The sequence below is a fragment of the Phalangium opilio genome, unplaced genomic scaffold (genome assembly GCF_054372755.1).
Source record: "Phalangium opilio isolate 3A_F unplaced genomic scaffold, DU_Popi_V2 ptg000329l_1, whole genome shotgun sequence".
Lineage (NCBI taxonomy): Eukaryota > Metazoa > Arthropoda > Arachnida > Opiliones > Phalangiidae > Phalangium > Phalangium opilio.
Genome location: NW_028324226.1, coordinates 443,267 through 467,512, shown reverse-complemented (window position 1 = coordinate 467,512; position 24,246 = coordinate 443,267). Strand labels below are relative to the sequence as shown.

General features: G+C 37.8%; 2 protein-coding genes and 1 non-coding gene across 9 annotated transcripts in view; 1 reads left to right on the top strand and 2 right to left on the bottom strand.

The window, feature by feature from the left end:
- Positions 1 to 4,745: 4,745 nt before the first annotated feature.
- HLH3B (Helix loop helix protein 3B) lies at positions 4,746 to 8,144 on the bottom strand. The gene is made up of 5 exons (XM_089859607.1): positions 8,061 to 8,144; positions 7,202 to 7,637; positions 6,454 to 6,919; positions 6,196 to 6,370; positions 4,746 to 6,006 (listed from the first exon to the last, which is right to left on the bottom strand). Exons 2-5 carry the CDS (start codon positions 7,603 to 7,605, stop codon positions 5,225 to 5,227), a joined length of 1,827 nt encoding a protein of 608 aa, XP_089715733.1. The 5' UTR covers positions 7,606 to 7,637; positions 8,061 to 8,144; the 3' UTR covers positions 4,746 to 5,224.
- A 755-nt stretch (positions 8,145 to 8,899) lies between these two features.
- TRNAC-GCA (transfer RNA cysteine (anticodon GCA)) lies at positions 8,900 to 8,971 on the bottom strand. The gene has a single exon. It is a non-coding gene; the product is annotated as a tRNA-Cys (tRNA).
- An 8,699-nt stretch (positions 8,972 to 17,670) lies between these two features.
- LOC149610149 (parathyroid hormone/parathyroid hormone-related peptide receptor-like) overlaps positions 17,671 to 24,246 on the top strand; it is a 28,562-nt gene continuing 21,986 nt past the window's right edge. For 2 of the 7 annotated variants that reach the window (XR_016376806.1, XR_016376805.1), the window contains exon 1: positions 18,921 to 19,294. The gene's annotated coding sequence lies outside the window, so the exon portion shown is untranslated. Of the gene's footprint in view, positions 19,295 to 24,246 lie in introns of all 7 variants that reach the window. The other 5 variants (XM_089859612.1, XM_089859611.1, XM_089859613.1 and 2 more) reach the window with 5 other exon arrangements.

Sequence of the window (24,246 nt, the reverse complement as noted above, 5' to 3'; positions counted from 1 at the left end):
GCCTCGGGTCTCGTGAGATTTATACCGTGAAATTCGACTCAAATTTCACGAGGTCCTTCGCGATTATATTTATTAATTTTTTAAATGGTAAAATTCACTGGATTCACCCTTAATCCGTGAGATTGATGAATTACAAAGGAGTTGTCACGTAGGTTAGTTAATTCGGCTACATCTACAAAATGTTATTAATTTGATTTTAATTCTTAGAATTATTATGATTGGGGGTGTTTTCTTCCCTATATTTCTCCAGATTTTGACTAGGGTTAATATTTAAACATTTAAATATGATGTTTTCTCATTTGAAAACATTTGAAATTACGGCCTAAAAAAGGCATTTTTGTATTATTCTGGTCTTGACCTTATTGTTATTACGCTATACAACTAGAGCGAGCTGTGATTGGCCAATCCTTTTCTGGTTGCTAGGCAACCGTGATTTAAAGAACGAAGTTAGGCTTAAAACGTTTCGACTTCGGCGAGAGACGCTCGGCAACTTTGTCAAGGAAAATTGGGTAAAAAATGTAATTTATTTGATTTCTTTAACGTATTTTTGGTTAATTTTCATTGCTTAATAGTTTTACCACGTAGTTTGAGTATTTTTAGCCAGTTTCTACCCTTTTTTGTTATAATATAATGATAATTTACAACGTTGAGAGGTATTTCTCGGGATGGAGGTAGTTGAGTACCATTTGATTTTATAGTAAGTGTGTTAATATTAAGCATGATTTAAATGGTTTTAGAAAGATAAGTTTTGCGTACTAAACCAAGGAGTATAGCCGGGAGTGTGGCGCACTCCTGTAAGCCAAGCTTCTGGCGGCAAAGTTTGAGGGAATAAGACACATGTCGGCGATCCTACCCTATAGGTGCCGACTGCCCCGTGTCCGCCGGAGGTGACTTGACCCCCACACCCCTTCCGTCACCTCCCAAGTAAACCTCATTTCCTTCCCTGCTTAAACTCATACTGATTCCTGACTAATCGCATCCTTGTCGCGGACGTACGTGCCCTACTTACATTGAAACCTCCACAATACAAACCAAGGAGTAAACGCGAGTGGTGTTGAACGTGACTATGATATGGGCTGTAGAAAGTTTAATATTTGTGGGTATCGTAACTTGCAGGGTTGGCACTGAACCAACCATACCGGTTTTAACCAGGTGGTTTTAACCGGTTATAACCGTCTGAAAAAATCCGGCTTTTTTGGCTTTTTTTAAAAAAAAAAATATTTTATTAAAAAAAAGCATTTATCCATGGACTGTGATTGCGTTGAATCAATGTCAAGATTATCAAGTGTGACCCCATCATTAGGCGAGTCTAAAATGTTGCTTGAAATTTGTTTCGGTACAATATATTTCTTGGGACATTTCAACAAATGTGCTTTAATACGTTCTGGTCTTGCACTAAGGGACCGTCCATAAACTACGTCACGCAAAAAATTGCATTTTCTGACCCCCCGTCCCCCTGATCTTACTTGGTCACGTTTTACTTCACATGAACAGTATTTACATTTAACCTTAGTTGATGTCGATGAGGATGATCCAATCCTTAAAACTTCACTCCAAATAGGATCTTCTTTCCTTCCGCTTGAAGTAGTTTTTGGCATCTTTATTTCATTATTTTAATGAATTTAATCTGATATTCCTATGTAAACTTGTGAAGTAATAGTCTAACGCTAAGTAGAAACTTCAAAAATAATCTCAGAAGTTTGTAGCAGACAATTTCTCACTTCGAAAAAGTGCATCACATAAGAAAAATCGGTTGTTTTTATTTTAGCCGGTTATAACCAATAAAAGCCGGTTTTAACCAATAAAAACCACTGGCCTGGCTTTTTTCCAAAAAATCCGGCTTTTTTCCAACCCTAATCGTAAGAGATATTGCAGGATCCAATAATTCGAAATTTTAAACGTATAAAACTAACATAACCTTGAACTTATAAATTGATCATTTTTGGACCTGTAAACATCGTATAATGTAGGGTTTTTAGGCCTATGATACCTATTATTTTTCGTGCATTAAGGGCTGGGAACCCGGGTCTGGGCCAAGTACTGGAGGTAAACTATGTTGGGCATAATTAACTTTGCAATATTTTGAGAAATTTTATGAGCTTAGTTAATGGAATGTCCTAAGAAACTTAATGATAATTAAAATTTTGAAAATTCGAAATCCGATGAAACAATTAAAAATATGGGTTACGTCACGTCGCTGGTGAAAATCGGGTACATGGCCTATTTGTAAAAATAAGATTTATTCGTGGATTTCGGAGTGATTCCTTTACGTATAATTTTATGCGATTTTTCGATCTTTAATTGACTGATTTCGTCCCATATTTTCACGAGATTCGCCTCAAATCTCGTGATATTCCGTGAAATTCCCTCAAATTTCACGTGATCCCTATTCGTTAGATTACCCTAGAATATTTCGCACGTGCAGGAATCTATCCGAAAACGAGATAAATAAGAGTACTTAACTTTACAAGAAAGAACGCGGCCCAGATTTCACCAGCGACCAACTTATCCCTCAGTTATGGGCATGATCAACTTTTGAATATTTTGAGAAATTTAAAGAGCCCATTTAGTGGAATATATAAAAAGAAACTTGCTGAAAAATTAAATTTTTTAATTAAATATTTGGAAATTCGAAATCTGACGACACAAGTATAGAAATGGACTAGGTCACGTGATTCACGTCGCTAGTGAAAATCGGGTATATGGCCTATTTTTAAAAATTGAAATTTAGTGATTTTTATGAGATTTACTCGTGCATTTTGGGTGTTTCCTAGCTGAAATTGAAGTTAAGCCTCATTTTATCATTCCCTATATTTCACGAGATTTGACCTCGGGTCTCGTGAGATTTATACCGTGAAATTCGCCTCAAATTTCACGAGGTCCTTCGCGATTATACTTAAGAATATTTTTAAATGCTAAAATTCACTGGATTCACCCTTAATCCGTGAGATTGATGAATTACAAAGGAGTTGTCACGTGGGGTAGTTAATTTGGCCGGATTTACAGAATGTTATTAATATGATTTGAATAATTCTAAGAATCCTTTATGGTTTTGGGTGTTTCCTAGTTGAAATTGAAGTTAATTCTCTCATTAGTTTAGCATCGTTTTATGATTCCCTATATTTCACGAGATTTTTGCCTCGGGTCTCGTGAGATTTATACCGTGAAATTCGCCTCAAATTTCACGAGGTCCTTCGCGATTATATTTAAGAATATTTTAAATGATAAAATTCACTGGATTCACCCTTAATCCGTGAGGTTGAAGAATAACCTTCAGTTTTGAATACTACTACATTTAAAGGGGTATACAAATTCGGGATAGATGGTGAGCTATAATTTGAAAAAGCGTGGGAATGAAATTATTTGCTCGCGTAATTCGGAGCACATTTAAATGGCTAGTTACGTTTCCCCCAGAATGCACCGGGACGATACGAGAAATTCGCTATACGTATACAATGCAATCGCGTGATATAAAAAGTAAAAATAAAAGCGTTAGGCCGTGAAATTAATAGGTTTTCCGCCTATTTAATTTTATTCAATGTAGGGAAGTAGTACTCCCTCTCTGGTATCAAGCAGAAAAGACGCCATTTTACTTCCACTTCCCCGCATTCTGACACCCCATTACGATTAAACGGTGCGCGAATAATTTTTGCAATGTTCGAGGGGCATTTGTCACTTGTAATCACTGAACATTTTCGTTAATTTGGTTTGAATATCTCTTAAAGCTGGATTTCGTTGACGGATTTTGGGTGTTTCCCCTGTTGAATTTCTATTATTAACTAATCCTCATTTTGCAATTCCCCATATATTTCACGAGATTTTCCTCGGGTTTCGTGAGATTAATACCGTGAAATTCTCCTGCAAATTTCACGAGGTCCTTATTATGATTTTAATTGCCCTGAAAATTTACAGGGTTCGCCTAAAATCCGAGATACCGACAATCTAATATTGTTCGTGATTATCCTCCTTAATTAATTAATAATCATAAAATAGTATACCAAATTTTACAAGTGATAAACCCCTCGACATGAAAGTACCCGTTATCATGTTAAAAGTTAGCAAATTGTCCCTGCCGGAAATTAAACGTAAATATGATTGTCGAGTGTCGTCTCTCTCATCATCACGCGCGGGCTAAAAAAGAAAAAATTGAATACCCAGCTTAAGGCGCGAGATTTTTTGGCGCGAAAATGGCACGTGCTGAACTGACGTTGTCGCCACGTGTCTTTGAATTGGCGGGGATGGATTCCGTATATAAACCCGGGGATATAAAATGGCAGCGCCGTACAAATCTTAACGATTATAAAATTGAAATGGAATTGGCTTGTTTACTGGAGCAAATATAAAAAGATTTGGGCCCCCCTTTAACACGTGGGAAATGACTAGTTATCGTTTTGTCCAACAAAGTGCAGTCCCCTTTGCATGGCTGGTTTTTTAGGGGACCCTGGTTGTTTATTTTAAAGATTTACAGTTTTAATCTATAATTGTCGACTCCAGAAAAAAAAGTTTAAAGCCTACGATTTTTCACGGTTTTATTATGAATACAAATTTGGGGATTATAAAAAAAAAGGAAAATATGGTTATCCTTTCGATTCGCTTTTCAATGTTTTGACTTGAAAGATAAGATTTAATTCCGTTTCTAGGGCCAGTTAGGCTTAACGAATAATTGGTTTAATATGTTCAGAAGCGAATGGGGTTTGTGTGTAGCTCATCTCCAAGCGGAGTAAGCAATATAGAAAACATTAATATCTTTGTTATAGTATTAATTTATTATATGGTTTTTAAAATGGGATGTAGGTTTGTACATATAGCTTTTTAGGGGTGGTTTTTAGTACAACTTAACTTACAAGGGTATATATAAGCTTATCTGGAATTGACCTCCTGTTGGTTTGGTACATTTACTTCCGGCGTGATTAGAAACAGTTAGTTCCCTACCGAGAAAAACAGTTTTTAACTATCGCTACGGGATTTCCTACTACAGTTTACATTTCAAAGTTGAATTGATCATATTTAGGCTGTGTTTCGAAATTTTAGGCGTATACAATAGACATTTAACTAAAATCTTATTTTCTTTCAATTTCCTTTAATTTTATGGCATGACATGTTTTACTTATTTTTGACTCATTACTTATGACGCAAAGTGCCTAGGGAACCACAAACCAAACCAGGAATTCCTCAGACGTTCTAACCTTTCTGTCTAATTCCATCGTTAACCTCTGACCTTTTTTTAACCATTTCCATCATCGGTACTACTTCCACTGCCTCCAATAACACTTCCCCCTGAAAAACTACTTAAACTCGAAGCGGGTGACTCTGGGCTCGAACTAGGTCCATTTCTAAATCCTTGGGTGGTACTACCTGCACCATGGTGCAACGATATCCTCGATGGTGTTTGAAACGCGTATCGCTGGTTTAAATTAACACCTTTTGATTCCGTAACGTTAGCGCGATGTCTCGAAGATCCGGATGTCGCGTTTTTCTCACCACTGGTGACGCTACAAGATTGAGAACAAGATGGTGATCTGGCCTCTACTTTGGGTTTAACAGTCATTGTCATTTTGATTTTGAGTTCCCCTTGTAACTTGAAAGCGTTTTCGTCCCCGTTACCGATGGATTCTAATTGACCTTTAACCCCCGGTGTATCCGAGACAAAGGTTAAACACTGTCTCTTGTTATTGGTGGTACTCGTGACCGTTGCGAGTCCGTTTTTATTTTTGCGACTTGTTGTTGTTGACGGGTTCGTGTACGTTTGGTGATTGTGATGACCTTCGTAGCCATCGAAGGTGGCTTCCTTGCGCTGGTATTCGACTACCGCCGTAAGTAACTTGATGTAACGAATTGCCAAACGTAGTATCTCGTTCTTGCTCAGTTTCTTATCCGGGGGATGGGTTGGTACTAGTCTTCGTAGCTCAGCGAACGCGCCATTGACGTTTTGCTGACGCCAGCGTTCGCGGCTATTGGTAAACATTCGACGGACTAGTCGACGTGGACTACCGTTGCTGTTTACGGCTGGAAAAGTGGGGTTTTTGTGTAAGGATTATTGCTAGGTGCAGCGCCCAATCAAATGTTTTCTGAATGTCGATTTTGTATAGGATCTTATAGGTTTTATTTTTGGAGAATATCGTAGGATTCTGGGTTTTTGTTGGTGTGTTAGATTTTTTTTTAATTTAATTTTTAAAAGTATTTGTTTGAACTTACTTTGAACTTCGTGTTGAATTAACGCCGAATTGGGGTTGAAATGCAATCCGGTTGATTGAGAACGAACTAAATTACGACTGGTTGATGATGGGTTACCACCACCCGCACCGGAACTGGTCGTAGGGTCGGAACGGGTACGCGGGTCGAACGACCTACGACGGAAAAATCGCCGGTTCTAATTTGAAATCAAATATAACAAAAAAAAAGTTTTTTTATTTCTTTTTAATGCAATTTATAATTAATCCTTTAATTACTTACGGAGTTATATAGGGAAGGTGATGGTGGTGTTCCGGAATGCTGCGAGGGAACGGTGGTCACTCTGGCGCCGGCCGCGTTGTTGGTTATATGCCTAGTCGGTCCGTGAAACCATAGGGTACCCGCGAATTGAGGAGCTCCCGACGGAATGATAGCCCCCGCTTGGAATTCGGAGGATGGAGAGAGGAAGGATGCTACAGGACCTCCTCTCTCGGACTCCCGGACGCTGCAAGGAGCGCCGAATCTAGCGCCTGGATCGTCCGAGAAGAAAACGTCATCTTCGTCCCCGTAGCGGTCCGACGGGTCACCGCCGCTGCAACTGCTGCACGCGCCCCCGATTAAGGATGAAGGGGTCGCCGCTCGACCATCGTCCGATTCGTAGTATTGACCACCACCGCGGCTGACCATTTCATCCTCCTCGTCTTCATCGCGGTAAAGAATACCGTCTTCGTCTTCGCCATACTCTAAACTAATGTGGTTTGGAAATGCGTGGTATATCGTCAGAACGGGGGGTCTTTTATTTAAATCTATTAAGCTTTAAGTTAGGCCTATTTTTACTGATTTTTGAGGTAGGTTTATAAGCATGATTTTAACGCGGTTTTTAGGTGATTTCTAGCGCCAAAGTCTGAAAATGACTTCGGGTACAAATTCGTAAGAATTTAAACAACCTCATCAGTGAGGGGTGAACCACACTCTACGTTGATTACAAAAGCCCCTTAAATGAAATATTGGAAATTGGATATCAGCTTACCAAAAGCGATCTTCATCGTCCATAAATTCATCGGCGATTTCAGATTCGGACTCTGCCACTTCCGGTTCCGGGGTTTCCGGTAGTTTATCCCCGTGATCGTGACCGCCGCTGGTCCGTTGTTGTATTTGCCCAATCAGGAAATTTCTAGCCAGGTTGGTATTAAGTGTCAATTTTCGTTTGTTGTTGCTCCCTCGACATTTCTTGTAATGCGTGGAAGACAAAGTCCGATTCGAAATTGGTTCTCCTCCCGAAATGGTGGTTAATCCCTCGGAAACTGAACTAACTTCGTTAAGTTGTAGGTTGGAGGATGAAGATGAACCCAAGATTTTTTCACTTCCGGTTGAATCTTTGGTGGAAGTAGCGGTATTTTTTTGACCCACACTTTCGTTTGAAGTAAGAGACATGTTGTCTCTTTAGTTGAAGGATTTTTAGGAACCTATTTAGTAACCAAAGAATATGTTTGTCTTAAATTGCGGATTTCTAGAGTGCAATTTTTGCGACCCCCGATTCATTTTCTTTTAGCCCGTTGTTACAAAATGTTTTTATAGTTTTTCTCACGCTTTTTCCCGTTGTATCACATATAAAACCCGACAAATGTCTTGCGAAAGTAGGCTTGAAAAGGAAACTAACCACTATTTCAGAATTTTAAAACATTTTTCGAGCCTACTCGCGTGATATAGGATTTATAACGTGCATTATTTTCTCACAAATAACAAGAATAAGTAGGTCTAATCAGCGATTTTCACGGTTTTTTGTTGGTTGAAATCGGAAGAAAAATCGGAACACACTTAATTTAGCTAAGTAACTATCGGGTTAAACATAAATTCAATGCAAAAATTAGGTAGAAAAATTGACTTACTTAAATTTGGCCTAATATTTTCCGTAGAGATGTGAAATAGGTCCTGGAGTATAGTAGTAGTCTAAAAGCATCGGACGACTTAACTAAACTAATTATTAGAGAAAATCCTGGATTTTATCCCCCATCCCTTCGAAAATCCCTACACAACTATTCCTTAGTTCTTATTGGCTCACTAGCTGGGAGGGATTCTATGGGACAGTCCAATAGAGAAAGACTTAACGCCTTTTATTCGATTTTCTCCATCAGGGATGTTGGAAGCTGGGGATGAATAATGGGATGTGTATAGGTTAGCCGTGAAAAGGAAATTCTTCAGTAGAGTTCCTCCATCCTTTGGTAAGGTACGAGTTAGAGCCGGGGGTTAAAGACTAAAAAATTTCGGAATGAATTTGCAATAGTAAAATAATAGCCTACTTATTAGATTTATTTCGATATGTACTTTTAGACAGACATAATTATCCCATTCATTAACCTCCTAAAAAATATTGATTTGGTTAGGGAATTGCTCTACGCGTTTGTCGCCATCTATAATGTCTACGTGGTTTTAATTTTAGTTATTTTTTATTTTATATAACTATTTTAAGCTTTAAATCAGGCTTATTTATTCAAATTCAAAGCATTAAGGACTAATATACTTAAAAAATGTATTCATTTGTATTATTACTTTTAGATGTCAGTGTTGCAACGCCTCGACGTAGTTTAGGCCTAACAAGGAAAAATTGCGCGCTTATAATAATTGCGCCTCTTTTAAGCAGTTAAACTTCAATATTTTGAGTTCAGTTAAGCTATGTTGGTTACTATCTTGACCCTTTAATTAATTTAAATGAACAAAAATAGTCTAGAGGGGGCACCCGGGTTTGAACCGGGGACCTCTCGATCTGCAGTCGAATGCTCTACCACTGAGCTATACCCCCATGCTTGTGCTTCCCTCTTACGGTCCATAGTAAACCCGGGTTCTTTCGCGATGTATTTTCCCGCCGTTTTTCTGGGAAGTATTAGTTTTCGTGCCTATATTTACCTACTTTTTGTTCTCAGGAGATTATTATTATGGTAAAAATGGGTAGTTATAGTATACACCCATCGAAACTGAAAATAATCCCTTTTGACAAGGCCTGTGAAACGTCCATCAAAAAAGTTGCAATGGTTTCATTGTCTCTTAACAGTAAATACGCCTATGTTTCTGTTAACAGTGTATTTTCCAACCCACTATCTCTATTTTCTTAAACAAAAAATAATAAGAGAAATAACCAATCATCCGTAGAACTGGCATACAGAAATCCACTCTTAGAAGGTACAGTACCTAGTAATGAAAGATTGAAGGATATCGGTGCATTTCAAGAATGAAACTGGTATGACAAAAGAAAGTGCTTCTGACGTAACATACTACGAAAGGTGATGGATACTTTCCCATTATTGTAAGCAATGTAGTTGGTGTTATATCATTAGCAGTATTTGTGGTGTCCAACCCCTCTGTTCAATGGTAGAGCGTGGGCGAACTAAATAACACGTGTTTATTGGGTTTTGGCGGGAAAGAATCCTTAAAGGAGAGAGGGTCTACTTCAAGACTCTTTCATTTTTGACGTAATGTATTGGATATCAAGTAGGCTTAGCGAAGATCTAACGTTTCTAAGGATGCGATCATCGCATTCTAGGAAATTAAATTTCTCATCCTAAATTAGTTCAAAGGGTATATGAAACTCCTTCGACTTTTGCCAATGGGTCAGTCATTTTCAATTTAGTTGCTATAGATTGACGAGCGTTCTTATCCCTTTAATTCGTGAATACATAATATTCTTTCAATATTGATTATCCCTCTTTCTCTCTCACTCTCTCTATTCTTGTTGTTACATCATTTTCTTTGGGACAAGGTACATGCAGCCTCCGTCATTTTTGATAGATTAGCCCAGAATCTTGTTACCTTACGGTTCCTTACTTAACCTTAGGCGTGACCCCTTTGATGATGAAGAAGGTAAAAAAGAAACTCGTTATTTAACTTATGCCGCCTGCCTTCCGTCTTTGCTTCGTGTTCGGGAAACCAACGGAAGAGTCTAGCCCCAAATTAACGAAGGAACAAATTATTCGTTCCGGTGGTAGGGTGATTGGCTAGAAACCTTGTTAATATTGGGTTATACAACAAGGGGGTACTCCCCTTCCTTATTAAAACGGGGGGGGGAAACACGGAATAAACTGTCTTATAACATTATACCCCCTCAAGGGCAACTAATTTGGCTAATAATAAAAGAACTACAAGAAACATTAATATTTGATGCTTCACTGTAAGTTCGATAGAGTCGCTTTTACTTACTTACCTTATAGAGGTAGCAAAGATGAGAGAGAGAGGTAGCGTGGAGTACCAATTTTAGCATCGTTAATTGGTTTTTGTCCCATCGCTGTTACGTCTTTGTCGGTTCAGGCCAAAATTAGGGCCGTCTTACCCATTAGACCACGTGAACTCTTACCGTATATTGGGTCCTATATTATTAATATAAAATATAGGAGGCGGCGTTGGGTCCCATCCCGTGTTGAAATAAATATACAAGATTTTTCTCATGAGTCTGGGGTAAATTAAGGGGGATGGTTTTTGGGTGATTTTGAGTCAAAAATGTTCTCTCTCCATTTTGCCGTCCGGGACACTGTTTTCGAGTTATGATTTGAGTATTTTACGGATGACCCCTTAATCAAATTAGCACTATCTTTCAGTTTCTTAATTAAATTGAAGTAGTGATCCGTAAAATATTCTAATCTTAACTTCTGTTTGTATATAAATCATGGGACCCTATGGACGGCACTGCCTGGGAATCTCTAACGCTGTTAAGATAATGATTCCCCTTAACCGAAAATATGCAATTTTGATGCGATTGTTTACATTTAAAGTGATGTACAATCCACTAAGTAGGGGAGTGTCAAGAAATATATTTTAAAGTAGTAGTGTTACTGTTTTTGGAGTGATTGGGAAAGGTCACGTGACTGTAAGTGTTGAACTACTCGGCGGATAGATTCAAAGGAAATGCTGATGCCCATGTAAGCAAAATACACTGATAATGTTACTATATTGAGGCCTGCTCAGTAGAGCTAGCTCTATTTGATGGAAGTTAAGCTAGATATAGGCCCTGCTCCTATAAGGGTTGTACTGTTGTACATTCCTTTGAGTATTAGCTTCGTGGACCCTTTGCGAGCTCACAGATTAACCCCCTAATTATCTAGTTTTTCGTAAACAACAGACAGTACCCTAAATTTTAGAATTCAAAAATATCCTTAATTTTAATTCAGGGACGTGATTCTCTTCTATTTATATACATTCTGGGGGGAAAATACGCTTTGTTTTTCCACCGTGAATACCGAATATGTGACCTCAAATCTTATCTCGGTTAGATTTTAATTGGCTACCCCGTTTTTCTTAGTTTTAAATAAATTTAGTCCTCGGCGAGAAAATTAGCATTTTGTTAGGGCATAGCGTTGTCACTTTGCCGCGACGTAGTCCTCTTTGTAGGGGCTTAAACCCCTGGGCCATTAAAACTTTATTTGTTCTTGGAAGAGAAACTAAATCTCGAAGTATATAGCAATTTGGAACTTCATTATATAAAATCTTATATGTACTATAGCCTATAGCTCTTAGAGGAAGATCCTAGTGTCAATATGATCCACTATCTCTAGTTCTTGAACCCCCTGCTTTACTGAATTCCGTGCCCAAACATTTTTCCTCTCTTTTTTTTTTAGTAATTTCGGCGTTATCAGAAGTTCATAAAAGTAATACTGGATATTGCAAAAAAGTGGTAGGACTGAAATACCGCGCGAAGTCAAAATTGAATGTAAATTCTATTACAAGGGACAAGACTGTTTAGTATAGTTATGATTAGCGTGTTTTACGGATGACCCCTTAATTAAAATAGAAATCATTACTTTTCGTTTCTTACTTAAATTTAAGGGATCTTCCGTAAAAAACTTCAATCATATGTACTCTGAATGAATTATAACTTTTAAATGGTGACCATATTAGGACAAAAATGTCATATAAATTACATTTTCGACTCAAAATTGCCCATCATGGAATACGCTGTACTTCGGTGACCTGCCACCCCTTTCTGGGACACCCAGTATTTTCTACTACGATCTAAGGTTTAGTTTACTTCAATTTATGGGCACAGTTTCAATTTATATAGGGATTTTTCTAATTAGTACGTTATAATTATTTAAATACCGATTTAATATCATTGATAGGAATTTAAAATTTATTTTTAATGATTTATATTTCAATATCTCGGTTTCTTTCTCTCCGAGGATTAATTGCATTGCATTGCAATGTCCGTAGAAATTTTAACAAACGTTTATTTCGTTCGAAAGTTTTTATTTATTTTCTATATTTTCAATCCTCTTGTCAGTTTTTCTAAGAATCTCCATATATTTTAGCGAGTTAACGAGGCACGGGGTTTATATGGTATAACAATATCGGAGCGGCTTACTGGTGAAAAATGCGTTGCATATATCGATTACTTATTGAATTTCGAAAACTCGCTCGGCAGGCACTCTTTATTATATCGACATCCGATAAAAGTTCTCGTCTTCCTTACACTTATCTTCCATCACTTTTAGTGTATTTATTCACAAAAAATAAATTGACGAAGATTACGTTACCCCAAGTGCAAACCACTGCGCGGTTAAAATATTGAATTAATTGTAAAGAGATACATGGGCTTAAAATTTTCTCTATTTTAATCGAAAGGGTGTGTAAATAATGAATATATCGATTAAAACCATGTTCCTAACTACAATATGAAAGAAGATACGAGCAATTAAGGTTCCGTAATGGACACTATGCGTTAGGCTTTCCCGCAAAGCACTGGGAAGTACCCCTATTGGACGACTAGTACCTTCTGACGCATTCGTCCAATTGTTGTACTACAGTGCTTCGCGGAGTAGCCAAACGCGCAGTGTCCATTCCTCGTTGTAACGGAAACTTAATTGCTTGTTTCATATACTAAAAAAACCTTAATGTTAGAACTGAAAAAATGGTTTCAACTTTATTTTTACTGTACCAAGAAGTGATATCTAGTTTATTAGGGAGAAGGTATAAATTCGCCACATTTCCAGATTTATCTCCAGTCCAAACGTAGGTCCGGAGTTAATTCCCGCCCTTAAACTTCAAGCAGCCTCTCATTGGTACTTAAAAACTCACGTCAGCGCGACGCGAATGACGAAAATTAACTATTTTCCGACTGAGGAGAGGCGAAATAGCCCGGCCTCCTTTTACGTCCCCCCTTGTATTTTGAAAGGGGGACTGGGACTATGGCGCGCTAATACTTAGGCATCTGCCCAAATAAACTAGATATCTATTCTTGACTGTAGCTATAGGGATAAAGTTAAATTATTTTATGAAACTAAACTTAACGAGAGTCAACTTTGGGTCAAATTCCCCTAGTACAAAAAGAAAATTTAATTTAAAAAAACCGTTAGAAACTAATCATTCCATACAGTAATTGCACCTAGTATCATTATCCCCGAAAGATAAACATGTCCCTCCCCCCTTACGCAAGAAAAATGTCGCCTAAACCCTAATGGTCCATAAATCCATCGATTTCAGGAGATAGAAATAAAAGGACGTCTCGTCTTTCGTCCATAAAAGTTAAAACCCTTTTCTTTTCTGCTTTTAGCTATTCTCATTTTTGGGAGGAGGATCTTTTATTCTTCGTTGTAAAAGCCTAGGGGGACTGCCCCCATCCTTTAAAAGAAGATGAGGGGGTAAAAGGAACTTTAATCTTTGTTGTGGTATGATCCCCATGAGGTGAAAGAAAAAAAATCGTCCAAGGAAGTATTGGGATAGAATAGGATACGTCAGGATAGCAAAAGACATTAATTTTTACCCGCTCTCTTGGACCTTATTTTTCCTTCCGCTCTTTTTCTATGGGAGCAATCTTTTTAAAGTAACAACCTAACCAACCAACCACCAAACCTGGGTCAGAAAGGTATGGATGAATTAAGGTTGGTTTGTAGCGGGTACCGGGGGGCTTGTTTTGGATTGGGGAATTCTTTTAATGGATCTTGGTGCCGATAAAGTAGTTCCGAACACCTGTGACCCCCTTCTACCTCACCCGTTATACAGGGTGCTCCAAAACAGGTGTTAGGACTAAAGTACAGTTGGATGGTTCTATGGGCAATAAATTTTGAGTCGAAAATGTAATTGCTATGACGTTTCACCCCAAGGGACTCCGCTTACAGGTTATGATTGGAGTGTTTTATGGATGATCCCTTAAATTTAAGTAAGAAACTGAATTACAACGTTCGTTTATTTAAGGGGTCATCCGTGAAACACTCCAATCATAACTTCAAAACGATGGGCAAAGTATAAGTTACATTTTCGACTCAAATTTGATTTCCCATGGAACCCACTGTACTTAGGTCCGACCACCATTTTTGAGACACCTTGTATATCCGTCCCGCTGCGTCCAGGAGCGTTTAATAGAAGGTTTTCTCAAGGGATTGGGGACCCCAACTAGAGTGTTTCCTCTGCTGCCAAAGCAAGATTCTTTTCCGATTCATTCGTCGATTGAGTCAGTCAGTCAGTATAAGGGGGGACAAGATTTATTGAAGAAGCCAACTTCTAATATCGTTTCTATTCGACTTACTTACTTCTGTAACCCTTTACCAAGAGTTATTATTTTGACCAATCAGAAGGCTGTCAGACTTCAGAGTTTAGTTTCCTGATCGATGGGGTTATTAACTCATCTCAACCCCTCTTGGTACAAATTGCTCGAGAATTTGCGTTAAAAATGGATTTTAGAGAGTTACCGTTTCTGTGGTTAGTTTGCCCTTATTATTTTGACCAATCAGGAAGCTTTCCGCGTTGAGTTTATAAATTGAGAGGTTATTAACACATTTTAACCCATTTTTTTGCCCTACAATTTACCCGGGAATTTGCGTTAAAAGTAGGTTTAGAGAGCTGTCATTTCTGTGGATAGTTTGCGCGAAGGAAGATTAATAGTGACATCAAAATAAGACCTTTTTAACGTCTATTAGAAGTTTGACCGCGCGCTCAATATTTTCCGTTTAGCCACATGGATGGCTATGTGCTTTTCACAAGGGAGAATATTCGTTTTCACGCGCCTTCCTTCGTCTTTCTAAGCACATGGTCCCACCCACATGGCGGTAAAAGATAAAAAAAATTCTTTAGCGCGTGAATTTGCACGAGCGCAATGGTCAAACTTGCTCTCTACGTTAAAAAGGTCTTATTTCGATTCCATGGATTTTCACTGAAGGGGGCTGTAGAAAATTCCCCATCTTCTCTTTCTTACGTCCTTGCAGTGTTGTTAGGCCTTTTATAAGTTAAGATACTGATTCAAACTGAACTGCTAGACTTTCTCTCTTCAATCAATCTCTTCAGAGAAAGCGAAGAAATAAAAGAAAACCAAAAACTTTTAGTGAAAACACTGAAAAGGGATTTGGCTCGAAATTGTCAGAAAAACGCAACGTTAAATTTTTTTGTAATACTCCTTGGCTTTATTTGTTGTTTAATTTTTATTTTTTTTTTTCACCGGAAAATCTCTAATATTGACAAAAATTCTTTCCCTTTTTTAATGTAGAAATCATATTTTTCACAGGTATTTCGATATCAAAAATAGTTTTCGAGGTATTATACTTTCTTTTCTTTTTTTTTCTTGTCCCTTGGTAACTTTTTGCTTCAGGTATCTCCTCTATTGAAAAAATTCTTGGCTCTTTTTTTTATTATTATTTTTGTATCGAAAGGCAAGTTGAAAAGCGTCGCCTCGGCTCGAAGTATATAACCCGATTTGGGCCCTCGATAACTTGATCAAAATGAAAAAGGTATTCGTATAAAAACTTGCCATAGGAGAAAAGTTCCCCAACAAATATAGCGAATTCTCGCGGACAAATTCAATTTCTTCCCTTTAACGCCGTGTGTCCCCAATACTTCTTTATATGTATGTGATAGGCATACCGATTTCTTTTTATCGAATGTTTATTACTCGAAGTGATTAAGCGTTGGTAACTTTGTATTAATTTACTTTCTGATATCATACCGAGTGTTCCAAAAAAGGTGGGTAGGACCAAAATTCATTGGGTTCTATCGGCAACTTTGAGTCGAAAATGTAACTTCTATGACATTTTGCCCTATTGGCGCATCCTTGAAGGACAGGGGGATGGAGTGGTAACCCCATACTTATAACGTTGCCTCTGTATCCCCACCAACGGCACTGAAATCCTCCCCAGCATCCTCAGCAATTGGGTAGGGTTGTGCTTAATCATAATGGACGCCCCCTCTGTCTTAAAAATAGAAGCTACTTCTCATACAAATACAATGGCGATACGTGGCAGCACTTAACAATCGTCTACCGAAGGGTAGGGGCGTGCGCGAGGTACACTGGGAGGGTTTCTGTGCCGCATGATCATTTCCACTCCATCTTACCTCATTTCTTCCTGGTACAGCAAGTACATTATGGTCGAGATAAAATTCATCATACATAATTATTAGAATAGCTCTTCCCACAAAATCCGTAGTCCGAGATACGTTGAGAAAATGGATACACAATGGTTCTTATTAACTCTATGCATTCCTGCTTCTATGACATTTTTCCCTAAGGACACTATTTACAAGTTATAATTGGATTTAAATATAATTAAGAAATTGAAAGATTAAGGTGTCATCCCTAAATACTTAAGTCATGGCTTGAAAATGGTGGTTCTTGGAGAGCAAAATGTCATAGATGTTCCATTTTCGGCTCAAAATCTCCCATTGAACCCACGGTACTTCGGTAACACCGCTCTTTTTTAGGAACACCCTGTGCAAGGTGATTTTAGAAGTAAAAGTTAAATATAAAGTCTCGCGGGTAACTGGATTCTCCCCTTAGAATATTTGAAAATTCTTATTTCAATCTTTTTTTTTTTCTTTTTCTTTTTAGTTCTATTTAAAATTGGGAAAAAATATATTCACATAAGTGCAATCAAGAAGTGATATCTAGTTTATTAGGGAGAAGGTATAAGATGCCTATTCGGCCGCCATAGTCCCATTCCCCTTTCAAAATACAAGGGGGGACTTAAAAAAAAAAAGGAGGCCGGGTTATTTCGCCTCTCCTCAGTCGGAAAATACGTCATTTTCGTCATTCGCGTCGCGCTGACGTAAGTTTTCAAGAACCTATGAGATGCTGCTTGTAATTTAGAGGCGGAGATTAACTCCGGACCTACGTTTGGACTGGAGATAAAGCTGGAAATGTGTCCAAATATTTACCTTCTCCCCAATAAACTAGATATCACTTCTTGGTGCAATATGTGACTTGCCACGCTAAACAAAGCTTTTTCTATAGGCAAAAGATAAGTGCATATACTTGAAAAAAAAAAAAAACTCTAAGACTCTTATCAGAAGTTTTTTTTTTTGTTTCTCATAATCTTTCGGGTGAAAATATGGTATGGGAAAACATTTTTGAGGTAAATTTGAAATTCTTGCTTTTCAAAAGAAAGTTTATTTATACAGGGTGTTTCTTATAAGTCTGCCATAAATTAAAGGGGTGTGTTCTTTGCATCAAACTCAGTAAGAATTGACAAAGAATATGGATGGGGTCTACAGCGTTTGGTTACCAGGGTTGCCACAGGTCATGTTAAAGAACATAGGGTCTACTACATTTAGTTACTCCCAAATATTGATTGACCCCTAAAACAATTAAGGATTTAGCCACACTTGTGACGTAAGACATGTCAGTCTTCAATCGAAGAACATTGTTGTACCTTCCTCTATAGCAGATGTATACTATTAAAAGTGCGCGTACGCTGGTAAATTGAAGCTAATTAGTTCACACGTGTGACTACTTTCTTGGTTTAGGGGTCAATCAATGTTTGGAGCCCATATATCCGTAAATAAATGTTGTAGAACCCCCTATGTACTTTGTCATGTTCCATTCAAATTTGACTCAAAGAACGCACCCTTTAATTTATGGCAGACTTATCAGAAACACCCTGTATACTAAATTTTATTTTATTTTCTCGAGCAAGTAATTTTAATTTACCAGAGTATAAATCGGATGAAACAAAGGCGAAAATATCGAAAGCTGAAAAATTTGAGCCGAAATACCTTAATAAATCAATCGGAGGGAGGGAATCTATATTGTTTCCCTGTAAGACAATTTTGACAATTCTAGAAACGGTAGTATGACTATATTCCTATACATTTCGTCGCATTCCATCATCGGAATCTTTTATGTCCTGCCCTGCCCCTTTCGCGGCAGCAAGCTGTACAAAACATCAGGGAACACAATTCACGACCCGGAAAAGTTTTCCCGCTCAAAGTTTCTAATATAAATCCATTTTTGGCGCGCGCGAGAAACTCGGTCCTAGTTTCCTTTTCCCGCCTTTTTCTCCTCCCGCGCGTGACAGGAGGAGGAAGGTATAGTAAGCTCGCGATCCAAAGGATTGAAAGAGGCTGGGGGATCTAGCTCGCGCCAAGAAAAGATGGGTGGGGATGAACATAGATATCAAAATTAAACCCTTAATTTTTGATCCTACAAAAGAAATGAACGTAAATCAAAAGCTCCTTAGTATTTTACAGCGAATTCCATTGTTCTGCTCGGGGCGCTCTGGGAGTCCTCTGAAACGTCTTCCATTGGTCAGTCGCGCTCTCGGCCCGAGTTCCGCTTTGAACCGATCTTTATTAAAAGAAAGTTCAGGACTGATCGCTTGGTAAATGAGTATAGACATTTGGCGGGGAAAATAAAACTAGTATTAAAACCGCTCCGGAAATGATGAGTATTTTTCTTCAAGCTAGGTCGAAACTAATTGCTTTTTGACGGATTTAATGACGAAATAGAGCAAAGAGCTCTCGTAGCAGTCCAATGGAATTCGATACCAGCTATCGTATGTCAAAACGAGTACGTCCCGTTTAGAAAGCAGGCATTGGAGTTTAAATTTCTGATAGTTATGGTCAAAGAGGGGGAAGTGTGACTGGAGCTGGATTGGTTGGTGGGGCGAGAATGAAGGAGAGACAAACTACAGCAAACATTGTGGCCATACCGTACGGACGCGTTCCGTCTTAGCTCCAGGGAGAACTACGCTCGGATAGAGCAATCTTTTAAGTTTTTTTTACAGCGACGCGAAATTCGATATCCGAAGTTTTATCGTCATCAGTTTATTAAGAACGGTTTTGTTTCAGATCTTGTTTACTTGTTTATCTCCATAGATACTCGTATACCGTCACGAACTTTAATTATTTTATTCTTCCAGGTTTTAATTAAAAATTTAAGGTAAGAATTAAATCATATGCGTTCGTAAAATGTGATTGGAGCATGTTTTGGAATAACAAAGTTTGTAACTTGAGAATTTGACGTTTGTAACTTTAATCTGTTATTATCAGTCAGAATATTTAATCTTTATCATGTTCCCAAAGACTTTAAATTAAGACGAAACTAGATTATTCCTTCTCTAATCAGTTTCATTTAATCTCTCGGGGTTTTAATTAAGAATAATTAATTTTTAATTTGGGTTTTAAAATGCGAGAGTATAGAATTTTAATCAAAGACTACATCTGTTACTGGTTAGTTTTAAGGTTAGGTTGATTCGTAAACGCGAAATCAAGTCCGGACGGCCTAAATAAGCCAAGCTTATATTGTCATAGTTTACTGTCGGTGTTATAATTAACGAGTTAGTTTTAACGGTACGGTGTTAATGGAGACCCGCGTCGATTAACCAACCGGACTTCCCGCTTAATTAACGCTCATTTTACGAGGATACGGTTTAGCTAAGGACATTCATTTCTAAGTCACTTGACCGTAAAAAAACTATTTATAAACAGCTGGAAATATTACGCGTTATAACTTAATTGCACCCATATCTAAAAGTTTTACTGGAAAAGTTCATCAAAAACTGCCCAAACCAAATTTTAAACAAAGGCTTTTATGTTCATTTATAAATAACTCGAAACATAAGTTCATAAGATACGTTCCATAAGTTTGTCACTGCATACTGAGAGCTTGTCATGGAGTGATGAAGGTCATAGAATCTCGTAAAGCGACGCTAGGTGAGGCGCTGTCAATGGCATAGTACAAACTAAATAGGAAGATGGATTGCAATTTAACCGAGTGTATAGTCAGTTCTCGCTTGTCGTTCTCGAACTAGCTCGAGCTGTAAGTCTCTAGCATTACGAAGTATAGGTAGTGTCATACTTATGGAACATATCTTATAAACTTATGCTCGAAATAATACGCGTTTCTCGCACCAACATCTAAAACTTTTACTGGAAAAGTTTATGATCGAAAACTGCTTAATCCTAATTTGAAACAAAGGCTTAAAAAAAGGTCAGATTACAAAAGGTCACGTTCTAGTCACTCACTAATACGTGTGGTTTCTTTTTGAAACTCCATAGTGACGTGTACAATCTTGTAAACCCGCTGTCAACAATTCGAATCCCCGGTAAGATAGGTGTCGAGTTTCACCTTTACCGGTGTTGAGTCCTCGCAGCGTGAAACAACCTCTGGTAGCTTTTATAAATCTAGGACTTAGGGGGACACGTACTGTGCCATAAAGGGACTCGTATATAACCGGAAGATGGACGTAAAATCTCTAAAATTGACAGGCGAGAAATACTTATATGATTCGATATGTCCTTAGTTCCGGGGATTGTTAAAACCTTACCAGAAAAGATTCAGTGTGTCCCTCAAAGAATGAACAGTGGGACAAGGGGTGAATTTTCGCGGTTTATCAGTCGCTTATCGCCGTTATGCCCAATGTCCCAAAACTCAGTCCCTATTCGCTATAACTCTCTTTTCCGGCAGGCTGCACAATGGGACGTTTTTCTAGACTACAAACTACGTACTAAGAAGATTAGGGTTAGCGGTTAAGCCTTTTTGCGAAACGTAATATTTTTCTATATCTACGTCATAACAGGAACTAGACTGCAACCGTGACCATCTCGTAAGGTTTACTGGAATATTTTCTTAACCAATAGGAAAATAGAGAAATGGGTCTTACTACAATGCAATTCCTTAAGAGAAATTTTCAAGGGATTTGTCCTTGAACCCTTTGACCTTATAGAATATGAAAAATTGAAAAATCGTCTGCTAGCATTATGTTAATCGCTTTTTCTATCCCACTTCCTTCTTAAAACGTAGAGAATGGTTCTCAAAAAGTGAAAGGTTGCAAAGACGCGATGCATCCAAGCATCTAATCGCGTCGACAAACGTTTCTGTCCATTTCACAAATGTGTGTTTGAGAATTTCTCACGCTGAAATATCTATCGTAAAGATATTATAATCCCTTTGAAGTACGCTTTATCTTTTTTGCCAACTAAAACTTACAAGTTTTTTGAGCAAAAAAAAAGAAAATAAATAAAAATGAATTCCAACTTTTGGAAACTCAACGACAAAAAATCCAATTTCTTATAGTTCAACTCCTGTGCAGCAGAATTAGGGCCAAGGTTATCCGTGTCGTCTAAAATGAACTTAACTTTCTTTTTATGCTTAGAATTGACCACTGTCTAGCCATCCCATGTTTGGCCATTATCATAGCGTAGATTCTGCCCTAAATCTAACTTGATCCTACAATATAAAAAATGCACTTTATTTTGTCCAGTCGGCCTTAAACGACTAGTAGTTTTTCATATAAAGAATGTCTCTTATAAAAAACCAGCACAATATATATGGATATATACAGGGTGTTTCTGATAAGTCTGCCATAGATTAAGGGGGTTGTTCTTTGGGCGATTTTGAGTCGAAAAAGTAACTTCTATCTCCATTTTGCCCTAAGGGACACCGTTTTCTAGTTATGACTTTAGTGTTTTAGGGATGACCCCTTAATTAAATTAGAAATCATTGTCTTTTAGTTTCCTAATTAAATTTAAGAGGTCATAAGTAAAATGCTCAGTGGCTCGGACGGCAAAATGGAGATAGAAGTTACATTTACGACTCAAAATCGCACAAAGAACATCCCTCTTAATTTATGGTAGACTTATCAGAAACAACCTGTATATATCCGTATATATCCATATATATATTTAAAAAAAATTATATTTTGTTCAGGACAAAATATGACAGTCGTTATTTATTCACCCTTGATTGCTCCGTAATTGGATTTTTGAAACTTTAGAATTATATTACATTTGGTTTAAAACCCATTGAACTTAATATAATCTAGTTTATACCTGTGCTGTACATCGATGCACGTGGAAAGTGCACAGATAGCCTTTTTTAACTCTTGTCTTGATATGGCTTTGATAAGGTTACGTCAATCTAATATTACAAGCCAGACTGAAAGGAGGAAAGAATTTTGTTTCTTTTTAAATTCAAAAAGGTCCATTTTCGTTTAAAAGGAAAGTTTTATTCACATAAACTATTCAGAAGAATTTCGGTTTAACTTTATTGGTTTGGAAAACCTTGGAATTTGTCTCTTGGTCCTACGGGATGTAGTAAGGCACATCAAAGGGTTTAAAAAGACCCAGGTTTCCCTCCCCCACCCCCGATATAAGGCAATCTATCGGGCCTCGGTCCTACAATATTATTTAATCAATTGATCTTATTAAAAATGGTATTGGTTGTATCAGGAATGCACACCGTTCATAGGAATTATTGTACCCCTCTATATCCCGTGTTAATTCCTATATAGGAGGTTTTGTGGGCAGGGCTTCAGTACTATACGTCACGCCTGATAATTCTGACGTCTTTCTATACGTGATTTCATTGGTTGGAAGCATCACGAGGTCAGGCGCGCGCGCTCAAGGGGTAACAGGTGCCAGCGAGATAAGTTATTCGCGAGGTAAAGTTCGTCACGTGTTGTTATTAATCTAGCTCTTCCCTAAAAATCCGCCTAGATACGTTGAGAAAAAGGCTGACTACGCAATGATTCCTAGTAGCTATATGTATCCTGGTAGACCGCTCGTATCACAAGCTCCAGAATTGAAATACTGTTATATAATCACAAAAAATAATTGAAAATAGAACGTCTTCCTTGTAAGTTTTATATCACAAACCTCTTATGACATGCCCTACATTTTATAACATGCGTGTCTCCTATGGCCATGCACCGTATTTTATTTCTTCTCTATAGGTAAGATAGCTGTCCACAAAATAATTTTATAACGTTTTATCTGAAGATATACAGTGTGGAACGGATCAATCACAACGTTAAAGTTCTGCCGACGAGAACATATTCGGTATGATAAGTGTCAGACCTGTAATGCGCACGGAGTATGAGTATTACTCTGGTGCTTTTAAAGCTATAGAAATAAGGAGGGGGAGTGTGAATTAACGAAAGGTACAGCGACATTTTACTCAAAAGAAGTTTTGCTTGATCTGTCCACAATGTTTGAGATTGCTGAAATACTGGGGGGATTTTAGCTGGGAGAAAGATGTAAGATGGAGCGGTATTGATGATAGGCGATCTGAGGCAATGAAAGTCTCCCAGTGTACCTCGCTCACACCCCTACCCTTTGGTAGGCGATTGTTAAGTGCTGCCGCGTAGCGCCATTGTATTTGTATGAGAACTATAGTTATTTTTTAGGACAAAGGGGGCGTCTTTTACGTTTCCGTACCTTATGACCCTGCCGAAACGCCCACAGATGATGCAGGGAGGACTTCGTTGCAGTTCTGTAGATTGGGGTACAGACTGCAATGTTATAGGTATGGAGGTTACCGCTCCTCTCCTTCAAGCTTTTAGACGGGGTGACGGTATCGTCCTGTCCCTTAAGATTTTCAGTTCGTTTGTTTGGGCGTGAATAACATATTTTGACCTTTTTGACCTTTTTGACCTTTTTGACCTGACGTATTCGGATGTGTAACTCGTCCCCATAGGGTCTTTGGTTTGGGTAATTTTGAAATTCAAATTCTGACCTCAAGTTTGTTTGTTTTGGTGTAAGCGACACGGAAGGCTTCTTCAAACTTGAAATAAATATCTTAAGATTCGTCTGTACTGAATTCCCATTGGTCGTATATACGATCAAAACATTCTCGAAACTTTTAACTTAATTATCTAATATACTCGCTGTAATTGAAATTTAAGATACCAAATTGATAGGTTTTTTGTTTTTTCCTTTTACGGTCTTGGGTTTAAAATACTTTCAGCTTAATTACAATTAGCTAAATTATGAACGGGAGACGAGGAAAGAGTTTAATTCCTATCTATGAACACACTGAACGTTAATGATGATGGTTTTAGATAATTATTTTTTTACAACTTTAAAATTCAATAAAACAATGCTCAATTAGGG